At 36.8% G+C, this 16244-nt stretch overlaps 2 protein-coding genes across 18 annotated transcripts in view; one reads left to right on the top strand and one right to left on the bottom strand.

Moving 5' to 3' along the window:
• The window catches only part of LOC129574036 (maternal protein exuperantia), a 249156-nt gene that overhangs the window by 191271 nt on the left and 41641 nt on the right, over nt 1–16244 (top strand). The gene's annotated exons all lie outside the window — the stretch shown is intronic.
• LOC129574024 (circadian locomoter output cycles protein kaput-like) overlaps nt 1–16244 on the bottom strand; it is a 61763-nt gene that overhangs the window by 7079 nt on the left and 38440 nt on the right. Inside the window, exon 1 of one of the 17 annotated variants that reach the window (XM_055455321.1) lies at nt 1293–1348. The exons of the other annotated variants lie outside the window; for them this stretch is intronic. Within the exon in view, the coding sequence (XP_055311296.1) occupies nt 1293–1333 (41 nt within the window). The 5' untranslated portion in view covers nt 1334–1348. Of the gene's footprint in view, nt 1–1292; nt 1349–16244 lie in introns of those variants that run through there. 17 annotated transcript variants of the gene reach the window in all.

The raw sequence follows: 16244 nt of genomic DNA, 5'->3' as shown, positions 1-16244 counted from the left end.
ATTTTTTTTATGCCATAGCATATATCTGGCGGATAAGTCAAACTCTGTGACGAATATCCCCAGCAGCATTCGGGTTCCATTGAATGCACACCAGGACGTGCAGTGATACGAAATGAAATGGCATCATTTCAGGTTCAGCGAATGTTATAATTTATCATTATTTTTTCAGAGCTAGATTTTTCATCATTTCAATTTCGTTTCTGTTGAATGACTCAAGCTACAACTTTGAAAATACTTCTGGTATTTGGTTTTGACACATATGCCAATTCGTAAATTCCAATTTAAGTCAACAAACTTCGATCTGGCCAGATGTTCTATTGACACGCGACCCCCGCCCTCTCTTTGAATAGAAGTGTGTTTCTAGTTCTGATCATACTGACAAACAATTGAATTCAATCATTTAGGTAGTGGCTGAACTACATTTTCAGCATATTTTTGACAAAACGTGTGTAAAAAAAATCAACATTGCCTGAAATATTGTGTGCTTGAATATCCCCCCCCCCCCCCCCCAAGGGTTGGCGTGGCTGACGCATTGGGCTATGTTGGAATTTGTGCTTCAGTTAGTTTAGCATATTTTATTGGATGAAAACAATTTCTGTCTATTCTTGTGCCTGTTGTATGGTTGACTGGAATTTTCGGATGTATTCACATAGATCAAACAGCAAACGGCGAAAACCGTTCAATTTTCTGCTTTCCATTTGATCCTTCGTTGCTTCACCACGCCATGCTGAACTATCGTGCGTTTGTTTTTTTCTTCACATTTCCATGTGTGTGCGTGCAAGTCGAAGAGTCATTGAGTGCGTAGCACAGAAGATGACGGCAAATAAACCACTTATCTCAGTTAGGGACACGATAATAACACAAGCGCAAATCATTAGCTTGAAATAGAACTAAAATCATCCTCAACACAGCGCGTAATTTTCTTCTAAACTGACGCACAGATTACCCGATATTATTGTGTTCAATGTAAGAGAACAAACAAAAAATGGTGATTTGCAAACCGTCTTCATCTGGATTTTTTTCTTCATGGAATGGAGGTTGTTATATGATGACGACGAGGTTAGATTATTCTGTTGTGGAAGAGAGTGTATCAAAATGTGCAAAAAGAGAGAAATATTGGTTTTTTTATAAAGCCCGAGAAGTATTTTTTTTCCTTCTATTGTTTTGTTTCATTTCCTAGAAATGCTGCATAGGTTATAGAGTGGAGTATAATGCGTCAATGCCCCATAACGGCTAACGCGGCATTGATGTATTGCATTAGTGCAACAACTTCTAAAGGATATTAAGCTCACCAAATGTGTATTACACGTGCATTGGAACGATTTTTTCCCATATCATCTTCGGGAATGCCGAAGCAAATCCGTATTTATTCGTGTGTGATATTTGATTGGTTGTCGAGCGACCGATGAGTAACAGCGTGTGTATGTGCCGACCCGATGAGATCAACTCAATGATAATTACTAGTTGAATCACGAACAGAATACAACAACAAAAATAAGCTAAAACTATCCGTTTTTTTTTTCTTCTTTTTTTAAAAGAATTTATGTGGCATGCAAGTCGATAAAACAAAATACACCGAATCTATCTAATATAGATATATAGTTATACAGAAGATAAACTGGTTTATTCACTGTATCGTGCCGTTAAATGGGAAAAATAACCTGTTCAGATTCGACAAATTGCAATGGAACTCAACTTAATCATATTGCGTCAAACGGACACTACGGCCAAACGATGTGAATGAGATTTTGCCACGAAGTGTTAAATATGATGGGCCGCAAAAAAAAAATATTGAGTGCAAATTTAAAGGTGACCAGTGCGCAATATATTCAATTTTTTTCTTAGCGAATGGTAAACGGTTTAGAATCAGCTCTATAGACACCAGTTGTTGTACGATGTTTGTTCTCAATGAAATTCGAGTGGTTTTTTATTGCATTTCCAATGTGGTGAATGATTTGGTATGTTGAACATGAAACACAAGACGACTCCCACATTCAGTTCAATCGTGATGGCAGCAAAAACGAATTTTCAAGCATATCATTATCCCGGATGAAACGCAATTTTCCAAACACACACACACACACACACACACACACACACACACACACACATATCCAGAATAAATTACAGGATAATTTGACATGTAGTTGGAGACAACGGAATAGCTAAACATATTCGAATTACGATTTAAAATTCAAGGAGTATTTAATTTAAGTTGTACCAGTGAATGCTTCTCAACCGACAAATATGCTGTGTAACGTGCGTGCCTGCCGCAATCATCCCGTTAATGTGCTCTCACTCGTTCTTTATTCGCTTGCTCTCTTTCTGATCGGTCGATACATCGACATTTTTTGTTATTTGTTTTTGGAATGGGTGTTGATGGTGATAGCATTTACGTTACGTGAATATTCATCGTTGAATTTGGTTGTCGCCAAAGAAAAATCGTTCGATCAGAGCCGAGAGTGCGTGTGTGTGTGTGAGCAATTTCGCTCTTTCGCTTCTTCATTCTTAAGGTAAAGTAAACGTTTCCTTGGCAATGTATCACCTTGAATCGCCCCTAATCTCTATGTAAACATATCAAAATGGCAAGTAATGTAAAAGCAGCTTTCTTTTCTGACTCCCCTCTCGTATATTATATTTATATAAATTCAGTCTTGCGACTGTTTTTTGTTCGTCAGCCAAATGAATAGTAAGAAATCCATGAAATGTATTGAAAGAAGAGAGAGAGAGAGAGAGAGAGAGAGAGAGAGGGGGGGGAGCGGACGAGCGAATGTATTCGTGGGATGTTGTAGGAGTTTTCGTATTGTTGAGACAAATGTATTTTCAACCATGATAATTTTCCAGGGTGAACAATAATAAATATCTTGTGCGTGTGCCAATGCCTGCTAGCAACGAACGAGTGCGCCGTGGTAGTCATAACTGTAAACAGTATACACTGTGACCGATATAGGAGTTCGTGTGCTATTTTTAGTTCAACTTCTTACTATATGCGGCGCTGGAGTCAAGTGTCAAAAAATTATTCGTCCAGCTAACAGGCATTGTCGTGTGCACGGCATCAGTGGCGGTCCCATTTGAAATGCAGAGACACGGTGAAAAGCGCTCGTTTCATTTGGCGCGCGTATTCAATGCAAAACCGAATTAAATCATGTCCAAAACAGAAATCTATACAAGGGAAGGGAAAAATCAACAACAGCAACAAGACTCGTGTAGAAAAATATACACTCCCATAAGCACAATCGAAAGGAATTTTGAAATTTCAGTAGAATTTTATTTATACTGTGTTTATTACTTTAGTTGCTATCGCCTGTATTGGTGTCTTGTATGAATGTTTACTGGCCAGTAAACGGACACAAGACCGATTTGAAGTAGTGTGTTGATGGTTTGCGATGAATCGAACCAAACCGAGCCAAACCGAACTGCGTTTTAATGAAGCTCCGAATCAAAATCAAACACATATACGGGCGACCAATACATGACCATCCCATTATCTTATCTACATATTGCAAATAGAATACAAAGTAACAAACGACGAAGTAAAAATGCGGAGAATAAACTGTCCACAATCCATAGTGAAGGGAATTGAAAATAAAAGCACAAAATGTGATTTGCCATTTCGACCCGATCAAGAACGACACGAGCACTTTTTTGCCGAATGAATGGATCGCATTCACACTGATACCCGTGCGCTGAGAAAATGTGGCGATGCAATAATCAGAAATGAAACAAGTGTTGCATAATTGAAATGGCAGCCTCACAATTTATACTATTATCTAGCATTGAGATCAAGACGTAATCGATTGATCATACTCATTAGCGGCGAATAGCGGCAATCATCTCTTCGTTTACAACCAGAAAATAGCACGGTGCCGAAAAATGTGCGCAATAAATAATGAAAGTGCGATTGAAATGTGAACACAAGCTCTAGCCATGGAAAATTCGATTTTGTCGCTACTACGACTCCAAATGGCATCGCCAAACTGAGCGTAAGAACGTAGCGCCATCGTTTTGAATTTGGTTTACATTCTCGAAAAAATTCAAATTCAAGTTATTTTCGGGTATCTTATTTTCTGTTCGACCGATTTCTGTACACAGTGCTATTGAATCAGGTCAAAATAGTAGCATAAACAAATTAGACGCCAGCCATAAGGAATGTATTTAATTTACTCATTACATTGAATTTGAAAACAAACTTTTATGGTCGCGAAATGCGTGCTCCTTTTTTCCTTCAATCTTGCCAAGCGCGGCGCTTTTTTTCCTCCTCGTCAAATGAAGAGGGAGAGACAGAGAGACTGTATTCAATTACATGGTTGTAATCGGATTTTTTTTTTCTGTGCCGATTGTTTTTCGTGAACACACAAACGAACAAAAAAAAAAATGGAAATTAAGCTCTCGTCTAATCCTGTTATTAACAGTCGAAATGAACGTGATTGATAGCATAATAAATCAAGAACCTTATCATGAGCGCATATTTTCTGCTTGGATATGCCCTTTGCTTGATAAACGATCGAATTTTATGAAAAATGCATAATTTGATTATTGCTAATCCAATGTGGGCCCAATGTTATTTTTCCTACACTTTATTCGCTACGCACCATCAATATGATACCAACGATGAAGTGCTATGGCAACTGCGCGCAAGAAAACCAAGCATTCCATCGGGATCTGTACATTAGATGAAACAAACAAAAAAATTCCATACATGTTATTAATGGTTTTTTGCTATTGTGTAAGGTAAATCGAGCGCGATTGTGTAATGCAATACCCGAAGTGTTTGTATCGGATAAATCAAAACACAACCTCAAAGCCACATCCATTTCATCCATTTGTTTCATGATAATGCAATATTGGTATACTGGCGCCGCCACCGCATTTCACCGACTATTCCGATTCGCCTTATAATAAATATTTCTTACGAATAAATATTTCTTGCATTGTACATAGTCATCGTTGGCAACGAAATCAAACGTAAATGAAATGCACTGAACTTTTGCATGTGTTTACATTTTAATTACAGTTTAATTACACTGTATTCACATTGAAGTGCGCATTTTATTGTATTTGTAAAATTCCTAAGCTGTTCGCTGTATTCTATATGCACATTTCAATTGAAAAAACAAAACCGAAAAGAAGAACACATAAGTATATATAGATACACAGATTTATATAGTGAAACAAAGTCATTTGCAAACCGAATCGTTTCGGTTGATTCGGTATATACACATTTTTTTTTCTATTGCGCCATTCGCTCGTAGAAAATAGTGCGCAACAATGTTGCATCACAGCAACTTATGAATTCTAAACTTTAACCCATCTTTGGCTATTTTTCATCAATTGCTACATTTATTTCAATGATTCATTTTGTTACAACATATTCGTTTGAATTAAAAACAATTGAACTATGTTCTATTTCAATTTCAGCTGCAATCGATCCTATTTGCTATTCACTATCAATCGAATTTATTTTGATTCTTGGTCGAATAAAAAAATAAGTAAATGAAAGGCAAAGAAGAAAAGAATACACAAATTTGTGTGCAAAACAGCTCAAGTAGTTCACTTTTATTTTCTTAGTAGGATGTTGTTGAATTGAAAGCCGTCGTTCAATTTGTTCGCTTTTTTTCCTCTTTAATTTCTCTTCGTTCGCAATTTCAATTGTTGCGCTGGTTGTTCGAATGTCGAGTTGAAGAGAAATTGTGTCCTTGAACGATAACGTACATTGATTGTTTACATTTTGCGCACGAACATGGAGATATACGAACGGATGACCTTCACAGTAACTGTTAAAAAAACATTTCTTTTCCTTTCGTCTTCTTCTAAATTTTCTCCATTTTCTGTTTTATTTCATGTCTGTCTGTATATTTGAATACTGTCCATGCGCTGATAGAATTAAATCACTTCTCACCCGACAACCAATTTCGGAAAATTATCTGAATACTTCGTTCGACCAACGTATTGCATCGCATCGCATCCCATCCCATTTGCCACATCGATGCTTGGAGTTTTATTCCAACATCTGCACCGTAGTATATCTATCTATCTATCTATATATATATATATATATAATATATATATATATATACAGATTGAGTGGACTTTCGACTCATTTTAACGGTTGAAATGGAGAAAGCGAGAAGGAATGTGAGGGAGGGGGGGAGGGCGGTATGGAATCGAGGAGAAACGACAACTCGTGACCAAAGAAAAGAGAAAATATCATGGGATGGTCAGTTCGAAGGCGAACTTTGATAACAACTTGCGCGTCAACACTTAATAACTTAATTGAGTAATTCAAGTTATTAAAACTTACACACGACCACCATCAGCCCGTTTCGTGAATAAAATTCGTTTTGGCAAAATGTGAAAAAAAATTTGTGAGGCAATTCATTTTGTTCCGAGGCGAAAGGAAAAAACAAATGAAATATTATCTACGCGGAGCTTATTTCAATTGAATGCATTAGATGATGTCGATGATGACGACCGCAATGACGAGCGATACAATCTTAGAACAAAACACATTGGAAACGGGGAATGTGGTAGCAACAATGTAGCAATAATGTGCAAAAAGAGCAAAGCATTCTGCGATCGTATCGCATCTTCAGCCCGTATATATACATATACTGTTATCTGAAAATGTATATTTTATGTACACAAATTTATTATATAGCGCTTCGACGGAAAGTCGGTGCAATTGGCTACAATTTGGATACAATGTAATTGTAGCAGCGAGAACCACGAATGAAAGCAAAGCAGAGAGGAAGAGAGAGAGAGAGAGAGAGAGAGAGAGAGAGAGAGAAATGTGCGATTGGGATGGTGGTGGTGTATCACACTCAATTTGCAAATGTTAATGTGTGCATATTAATATTCATTATTGGGCCTGTTAAAAATTATATTGACGCGTCGTCAACTTGCAACGCGTTATATAATTTACATTTTATGCAGATTGGTGTGACGGTGTTGCCACCTCATTTCACGCTCTTTTCGTCTCTTCCATCATTCCCATATTGGCTCGTTGGAATCTCATTTTATGCGATTTGCGATTGGTTGCTGTGTTGATCAAATTGCAAGCAGCAAATAAATTTGATTTGAGACTGCAATTTGCAATCCAATCAATGCACTACTGATGCATTCAAAATTTTACCTACATTTCCGATTCTTGCATTAAACTAATTTGTCATTTGGTTTGACAAGTGAGTGTGTGTTGTCACGTTGCGACCCCAAAAATAAATAAGTCAAAAATAATGAATCGCAGAAAAGAAACTACATTAAGCTTTATCGGACGTATTCGCTGTTTGAAGGTTACACTATCATTTCCCTTTATCTTATTAGATTATGTCAATGGGCGAATTTGTTATTCTCCCACTTGCTTGTTTTTTTACAACGATTTGTTTTCATTACCAATCAGTTGGTGTAACGTTTCTTTATCTACATAGGATTAGTGGAAAGGCTTCAGTCAAAATTGAATGCATTTTACCATCACCTGAATGTTTCGGCTTGCACTTCGATGCGCATTTTTCTTGTTTTACTTTTTTGCTGTAACTGACCACGTTCAAGTAAATCGATATCGCGCTCGTGACGTACGGCATAAAAGTAGAAATGTACAAAGTAAATCATGAAATGCGGAAGTTTGTCTGTGTGTGTGTGTGTGTGTGTGTGTGTGTATATGAAAGGTGATCACGAAATGTATGCGCGTCCTTGAAAAAGACCCGTTTATAGTCAGTGGTTTTTTTTAAAATTTGAAAATGGCTACTCTGTGTACATTTTTATTACAGTCGATTTCGTCTTTATGGCTTTTTTTCTTTATCGCTTTTTCTCTTGTTCACTGATTCATTTAGTTTGTTTTTTCATGAGCGAGCATTTGTTGCTCTCTTAAGCAACTCCACACACACACGCATACACACACACGCATACACACACACGCATACACACACACATGTGTATATAAAGTGAATAAAATGGTGTTTATTTTTGTAAACGCAGGGTGAAGCACTTAAATGTAGTCCTTTGATGAAACTTATTTGTTCGTAAAAATGCTTGGCAAGGTCAGTGTAAACCTCGCACCATTTTACGTTGTATTTCCTCATTGTCATTTTCTTTTGACCCAAGCCGTTGCCGGCTTTTTACTGAAATCCAGTCATTTGAATTTCCAAAGTGATTTCGAGTATGCTCTTCATTTGGATGGTATGCGGTGTCGATAAGTGTAACATAAATGAAAAATCTTAAAATGTTCACTAGAATGCGCAAACTTATAAGCAAACAACAAACACACTGAACAGAACAGCCGTTCGCATCGGCATTCATGCGGTAACCGTTTCTAATAATAATAATTTTTTTTCGATTGTATGTGCTATCGACCGAACCGCCATCCGCACTCTAAAATCATACACATCAATTCAATCGTGCGTGGCAATTTAAGCAGAATGGGATTGTCCTAACATTATTGTGCGTAAATATCTCATGGTCATTTATCAGTATTGTAGCCGTTTTTTCATGCTCCAAACATATGCTACTATTCATTAGATTAAATGTTCATACTCGGTGTATTGCTCGCATTCGTGTAATATTTGTGAGTTAAGTGTCGTCGGCGATTCTTCTCGAAAAGTCTTGACACTGACATTGGTCAAATCAATTCTTGACGAGCGATAAAATCTCTGATCAACACCACGCAAAAAGATGGAAAGAAAATAGATTTTAATTTTATGGTTTTGCCGTTTTTGTTCGCGCACATTTTTTGTCCGTTGCTTTCATTATCAAATTTGAAAATTATTTGTTCAACTAGTTTTTTTCTCTTTCTCTCTCTTAATTCATTTGATGGGATTGATGATGCTAATTTGAAGACATGACGTTTGAAATTGTTGCTGTCTCTGGTATCATTGCTTATTTGAAATAAACTTGTCATACGACACTATTATCACTTGATGGTGTTCCACTTGCTTTCTTACATCTGAATTCCGGCCATCGGACCAAAACCAAGGTATTTATAATAATTTTTTCCGTCAAAGTCTAGACGGATTTTGTTTATTTTATACTTTGTTCATTTGCGTCATCGATGTGCTCTATCCATGTGTGAATGTGTGTATTTGTTTGGAGTGTGAGACGTAAAATTGGTACGCTTTTGTTGTGTACTTGATTCTAACAAACAACTGCCATAATGATGATAATCTTGTCAACATTGTCTCCTAATTCAGGCAAGTCAGCCTTTTGGCGGTGCTGCCACAGTCTCGACGATAGGAAGCTCTCCACAGGAAGCTATACAGTATACACTCAATTCAGACAGGATGCAATTGAATAATGCGCGTAAGTAAGAGAAAGCGACAGATTCGCTTAGTATTTAAATTTCTTTGAGAGAAAAAATCGTCGCTCCTGTAGCCAATTTGTTGCGGCTATAAAAGATCATTTTGTGTGATGACGTCTGATGTGGTCTGATGTTGTTGGCGTCAGACTGCTATTGCTGCTGCTGCTGCTGCTGCTCTAAGGAAAAAAAACTGCCATCACCAAGGATCTTCGAGGGCACAATTTTACACAGACTGATAACTTTGCGAAGCGAAAAAGCAAAACATTTTTCGGAACGTGCACAAAATGGGAAAAAATATTTGTTTTTCATTTTTATTCCATAATCCAGTCAAGTCACATCGCATCTGTTCAAACAGTTTTTATGATTACTTCAACAAAAGTCACAATACACGGCCACAATATCACATATAACACAATGTTTTGGGTCCAATTTGCAGGCAATTGCCTACTTTTGACACGCAACGCATTCCTGAACACAACCAGCTCCATAATTTTATTTTGAATTGCTGCTTTTGTGTTACACCGTTGTCTGATCTGTTTTCATATCTCGACTCTTACGAATCGACATGAGATACCGCTACACTATGATCAGGCACAAACAGAATACCACCAAGAAAGTTCCTACTTTTTCGATGTTTTTCTCTTATTAAATTCATTCAACAGAATTGAAGTTAACGAAACAGCAAAAAATAAAATGATTCGAAAACTAAAAATACAATTTTCATCCTTCCACGGAATAGTGAACGTGTAACAGAAGACGATGACAATGCTTGTTCAAATTAAAACATGAATTTTCTGGTCTCAGCTCATTCAGGTGATCGAATAGATTGATGATTCGTGTAATTTGTGTAACAGCACGATTTTTCAGTGGTATTTCGAAATTGAAACGCCAAAAGTACCTACCCTCTGAGTAAATGAGCTAAGAAGAGGCATTTGGTTGAAAACAAGCGTTAAATGTGATTCGAACAAATGACCGGCTTTGAGGGTAGCAGAATTTCGGAGTTCATACACACTCGGCAGCTTTATTTGGGAACACATCTAAAATGTATTTGCTCGCCGTCGTCGTCGTCGTCCTCATCATCCATATTTTTAGACATTCATTTTATTATTATCGTCATTATTCTCATTCTATTTCGTAATCACTTCTTCATTCTGTGCATTTTAGGCTGATAAGTAAATTAGCGCAATCGTGCTCACCCAATCACACCAAATACACACACAAACCGTTCTTTTTAAAATAATATTCCAGACAAATCGTAAGTCAACAAATCGTTTTCGACCTCATGAATATGATTGCAGGCAATGGCGTAACGCCAAAGAAATCTTCCGATTGTTTAAATAGCTGTTTTTTTTTTAATTTTTCTTTTTCAAGTATTCATTTCGATGTGCGATCGTCGACATTTTTAGAAAATATCCTTATCTGTGTGTGATGATGACATGGCACGAATGATGACTGTATAAGTGAAAACACACTTAAATTAATCAACCAATCAATTTCACATACAGTGTTGCAAACAGCACCACTTTTCTAGCAACAATGTGAATGAGAATGCGGAATAACGAGTGGTCGATTCAAATCGCTTTTTAGAATTTGTGCAAATACGATTCTGGAATCAGAAAGCTTATCTTGTCTTGAATTGTCAATATTTGAGAAATCGAAAATGAAATAATCGACAAGAAAGGAGGAGGGGGGGATAACAAGTCGAATCGAAATTTGATGATACCTCTACACTGACATTGACGATCATCGTCACAATTGAACACGGAAATGGGAGCAATATGAAACGCGAATTATTGATAACAATTATCAATCCAATAAAAAAGGCAGCGGTATGTGACAAACGGAAAGAGGGTGCGGGAGTGATATGGATAGGCCACAATAAGTCGCTAATCGTAGATTCTTAATAGAGACCGTCATCAGTTGAAACAGCAGCAGCAGCGGCAGCAATGGCAATGCTTTGCTTTTATTATTTTTATTAGACTATTTTCCCCTTCGTTCACTTCATACGTGTAGCAATGTATGCGTTCGAATGTGTATGTGATGTTCGTGTTTTCATTCCATAGCCTTATTTTGTATTATTCGTTGTCTGACCTTGAAAAGTAGCCGATTTATGTATACGATTTCTCAATAGAAGTTTCGACCGTAGCGTTTCGGTCGTGGTATTATGTGTTCGTATGCTTTCAAAACCGTTTTATCAAACGGAAATAAAGTGAAGTCTACTACAGTCTTGTATGTACACTCGCGTCTCCTTTATTCTTTTAGTCTCTTCAACATTCGACATACACTGTTGGATGTTAGTGCGCTCACCTATCAACCTCGCTCCAGCTCGTCGCCGATAATCGGGCAGCATTCGGACATGAGCATTGTCGCTCCACATTTAAATCAGTTTAATGATTGCCAAATTCGGGGAGCAAATTGTTTAAATAGCAACTAGCGAATGAAAAATCGCTCAACGCAGCACAGAAGAAAGGAAAACGAACCGAACATCAAGCAAGCAACGACATGCTGACTGGCATGATAAGACTGGCATTCACACAATATTTGGATGAGAGCAAAATATTGGTCGATGCTGTGCTTGATCCACGGCGAATGCTATTCATTTCGATAAGTATTCCAATCAGACAGCAGATAGGTCAATTAAGTCTATTACAAGGCTCTCCTTCTTTCTCTTTCTTTCTCTCGCTCTGTCTCGGTTCTCTTCGTCGAAAAGTGTGTGGGTTTTACTTTTGTGTATGTAAATCGATTTCGTTGCTGTGGACGAAAAGCTTTTATTTTCTGGTAACGATCTGGTAGTTTGTTTATGCTTCTACTGCTGTGACTGTTGTTGCTGCTGCTGCTGCTGCTGCTGCTGCTGCTTCTGATCGAATATTCCTGATTCTCGGAAGTGAAATATTCCAAATATGTTTTTTTTCCTTTCGATTGGTTTTTCTTCATAATGAAAAATAAAATCCTCCCACTGATTACATTTTAGACACGTTCTATGTTGACCATGACCAGAGCTCAATCCATCAAATCAAAAAAAAAAATATTTTGGGTTTGGTGCGCTCCCGATATGCTGCATATTCAACGATACCTTCGCATACAAGCGTGACGACGAATTTCGATGAGATACAATCATTTTCATTTGTTTTTCAGGCACTCTTCCATATTTTCTACGTTTTTCTTTATCAACAACGATGTCGACGACGACAACGATGATGACAACGCCGACGTTTTGTCCACAAATATGTTTGAGTCGGATCGATTTCCATTCAAGCGCCCTAATGGATCAATGTACGTATGTGTCTGGCATCATATTAAATGTTCCTTTTTTTCATTTTTCCTTAGCACTTGTTTACCTAGAAAATTTGTGAAATAACTTTTTATTCGAGGTCCTCAATCGCTTCTATCGATTGTGTATTCCCCGTAGACAACTGGGCCTAATGGAAATTCATAACCAAACAAATTCATCATATTTAATTTACATATGCACACGCATGGGTGCCCGACAGTTCAATCCTCTCGCCAATCTTTTGTGCATTTGATTCGCGCGCGTAAAAAAAGGCAAAATTGGATGCTTCTCCAAAAGCAAGGCCATGTTTCTGATTTATTAAAAAGGCAAATCGTTGTAATGGGAAATTCAAATCGAAAATATGCTGGTATTGTGTGGTATCGTGATGAAAGCGGAAGTTTTGCTCAGCCCCAAACATACTTTCCATTCATCGATTTTAATTTTCGTTTCTATTGTATTTTTTTGCCATTTTCTTGCTTCTTCCTTATAAAAAAACCGTTGATTATGTGTTCATTCATTGGCAGCAACGGCATGTGTCGTTTACCAGGCAAATATTGTCGTACATTTCGCATTCTTGGTGTCGATTCTGTCAAAGTACGAAGTAAATGCGAATATTGGAAGGAAACCTGCTAACGTCATATTTTTGACGTATTTCTTTGTTTGATTGAAAGGTTTTTTTCGTCTGTTCTGTGTATGAATCAGTTTTTGGGCTGAAAATACCCACTCTCGTTTCGCAAATATCCATCGTCATTTCAAGGCGGAGGATTATCCACACAATACCAGGCACTGAGAGCGTTACTAGTGTGAAAGCAGAGAGCGAAACGTTGAGATGGAAATAAAGTTCACAAAAGCATGGAAGGAGTCAGCAGTGTAACAATAAATACGTAAGCTCTATGAATTGCTAGGCTTTGCACTCTTGGCAACTAGATGATGGATATTTTCTTTTACTCGCACAGTATCGTTCTTCTGAATTTCTTCATTTCAAGTTAATTTCGTTCTTTTTCTCTCTCTCTCTCTCGTTTCATGTAATGTGTTGACGGTGTTGGCATCAATCGAATTTTTACTCATCCATTCCATTTACAAATCAATACACCCACAAGTGTATTTACCATGACCAAAATCACCATCGAAACAAGAGTAACAGGCATTCGGACTCGCGCACACATCAATGTAAACAGTGTTTACTAAACACTTGATCGAATGAAGAGATAGGCATCATTTTGATTACTTGATATTGTTTTGCTTGCCATTTACCTCTTTGTTTTCTTTCATTTAAACCAATTTTCCGGAAGGCGATTCAGTCTGACTCTCTCTTTCTCTCATTTCTGCTTCCTATTTTAATTAGAATTTTTCGGAATATTTGTTCGATTTGATTAACAAAAACCGTCGAGCGAATAAATTATCGGGTTTGCGGTTCTTATGTTTGCATGTGAATTACGTGCACCTATTTGGTCTGTGAAACTCAATTTACTATGTTTGACTGGTGGTGCGGATGCGTGTTATCTTTCATGCTCTTTTTTACTATTACACAACCGATTCCATTTCCATTTCCATTTGGTGCGCAAAATAATTTTAGATGATTCAGCCGAAGAAAAAAACAAGACCAAAAATATTTAAAGATCATTTGAAATGTTTATTTGTCGTCATGCAAAAGTACCAAGAATTGAAACATTTAGCAACAATTGTACATTTACTCGAGGCTTGAATCATGAAAATGATTAACCAACCACAGCCAAGTGCTCAATTAAAAACATTTCAATCATAATCTTAACTTGATCGTTGACCGTTTTAGACGAAACAAATAAACAAAACCCTTCAAATGCAGAAGCTGTATTTTTATGTATTGCAAATAAGGAAAAATGATGTACAAATATATAAGTATATTTGGAGCACCCTTTGTTGTTCCATTCCAATAAGATATGAATCAATTATTTTCATTAAACATTCTGGGAACCATATTGTTCACTGTATGAATTAGCATTTTAACAAGCGCAGGTGTAATTTTCCACATTGAATTTATCATACAAAATGAATGAAATTCCATGGAAAATGATAATCAATCAAGATAATGTGGAATAAAATGTTAGAATGTTGATCTGGAACAAGAAAAAAATTCTTCTAGAAAACAGTTAAGAGCGATGTCGTTTCCGAAGGCGCCGTTCTTTTGACTGACCTCGCACAATTTCTGAATAGTTTCGGTAGTACACACAATTATTCGTAGGTGCGAGGTAATGTGTGGGAAAATGCCTATTAATTCTCGAACATTTTTTTTTAATCATTCAGTGAATCTATTTTTGATATGTTCAATGGGCGGACAGATCAATTTATCGAGATCCAAATCTGGACTTTTTTAGCACACCCGATCGATATAGTACAATTTGGCACATATATGTGTGTATATATAGTTTCGATGAATTTCCTACAATTTTGATGATTCGGTAGCACTCAACACCAATTCAACAAACAAATTGTGATTAAATGATAGCATATCAACTCAACGCAATAATCTAAGAAAATATCTAGTGCTTATGTAATGCGAACACAGTCATATTCGGGGTCGTAATCAGCTATTCAACAGTTGACATTGTCAAAGCAACGAAACATTCATATTATTTTTCTTTAACTGATGATTAAATGTTATTAGGAAAAATAATACGTAACAAGTTATCGTTATCTTATAGTAGCAACGTTTGGCATATATGTGATCACTGTTAACCATGATAACTATCATTGTTTTTGTTCTAATTTCTTTCACAAAATTTCCGCACCTTTTGCTTTCCAATAAATTATTTATACACACACACATGAAACACCAGCATTCTAACTGTGATTATGTGAATGAAAATGATTATCATAATTAAACCGGTTCAAATGTTTGCTTCCGTATTGGTTGTGTGATGAATGTTGATGTTTCATTTCGGCTGTCTCCATCGGTTTCGGGATGTTTGCCGTACGTATGTCGACAGTTTCTGTAGCACATTCTTGAACAGATGCCAAAATGTTTAAAAATAATTTGAACTGCGTACTTTGATTCTGGTTGGCGCACTTTATTCCCGATATACAACACCGAACCAGTTGCCGCATACAACATTTTCGTTTAGTATGACCATTGACTGTGTATGTCGTTGGGTGTGTGTGTGTGTGTGTGTGTGTGTTTGCTCGCTGATTTTCAGCTATCCATTCAACGTAGACATTTCACGCTCAAACAAAGAAAGTTTGACAAACTGACCAATTCAAATGTGAAAAGATGAAAACAAAACCGTCACGATCAAATGAAATGAAAATCGAATGATGCCAATGTTTATCGACCATGCGTAATTTATGCCGTCCGATTTATTAATAAATCTCTTGGAATATGACAAATTAATGCAAATACAAAATGATAACCATAAATTTGGGGTGTGATCCAAACGATTTTGATGAGCATCAGCATCTTGATAATGTTTTCCATGTTTAAATTCATCATTTTGGGTTTTAAAGAGAAAGTTGTCGGCGAAAACGTCACAAGACCAATCTAAAATGAACACTTCAGCTCGAATTCAGTCCATTTCTTTAATGTGTGTTTAGTTTTATCGCATTTGAAAATCCAACGGCAACTTCTAACACAAACATGGACAATGCCCAAAAGAAACCAATCAAATTACTTCACCCTAAAATGATGCCAAGTTTAAGTAGTTCAATTTATTC

The sequence above is a fragment of the Sitodiplosis mosellana genome, unplaced genomic scaffold, assembly GCF_009176505.1.
Source record: "Sitodiplosis mosellana isolate CC-2019 unplaced genomic scaffold, AAFC_SMos_1.0 Smas_scaffold_6150, whole genome shotgun sequence".
Classification (NCBI taxonomy): Eukaryota; Metazoa; Arthropoda; class Insecta; order Diptera; family Cecidomyiidae; genus Sitodiplosis; species Sitodiplosis mosellana.
This window is presented reverse-complemented; position numbering and strand designations above follow the sequence as displayed.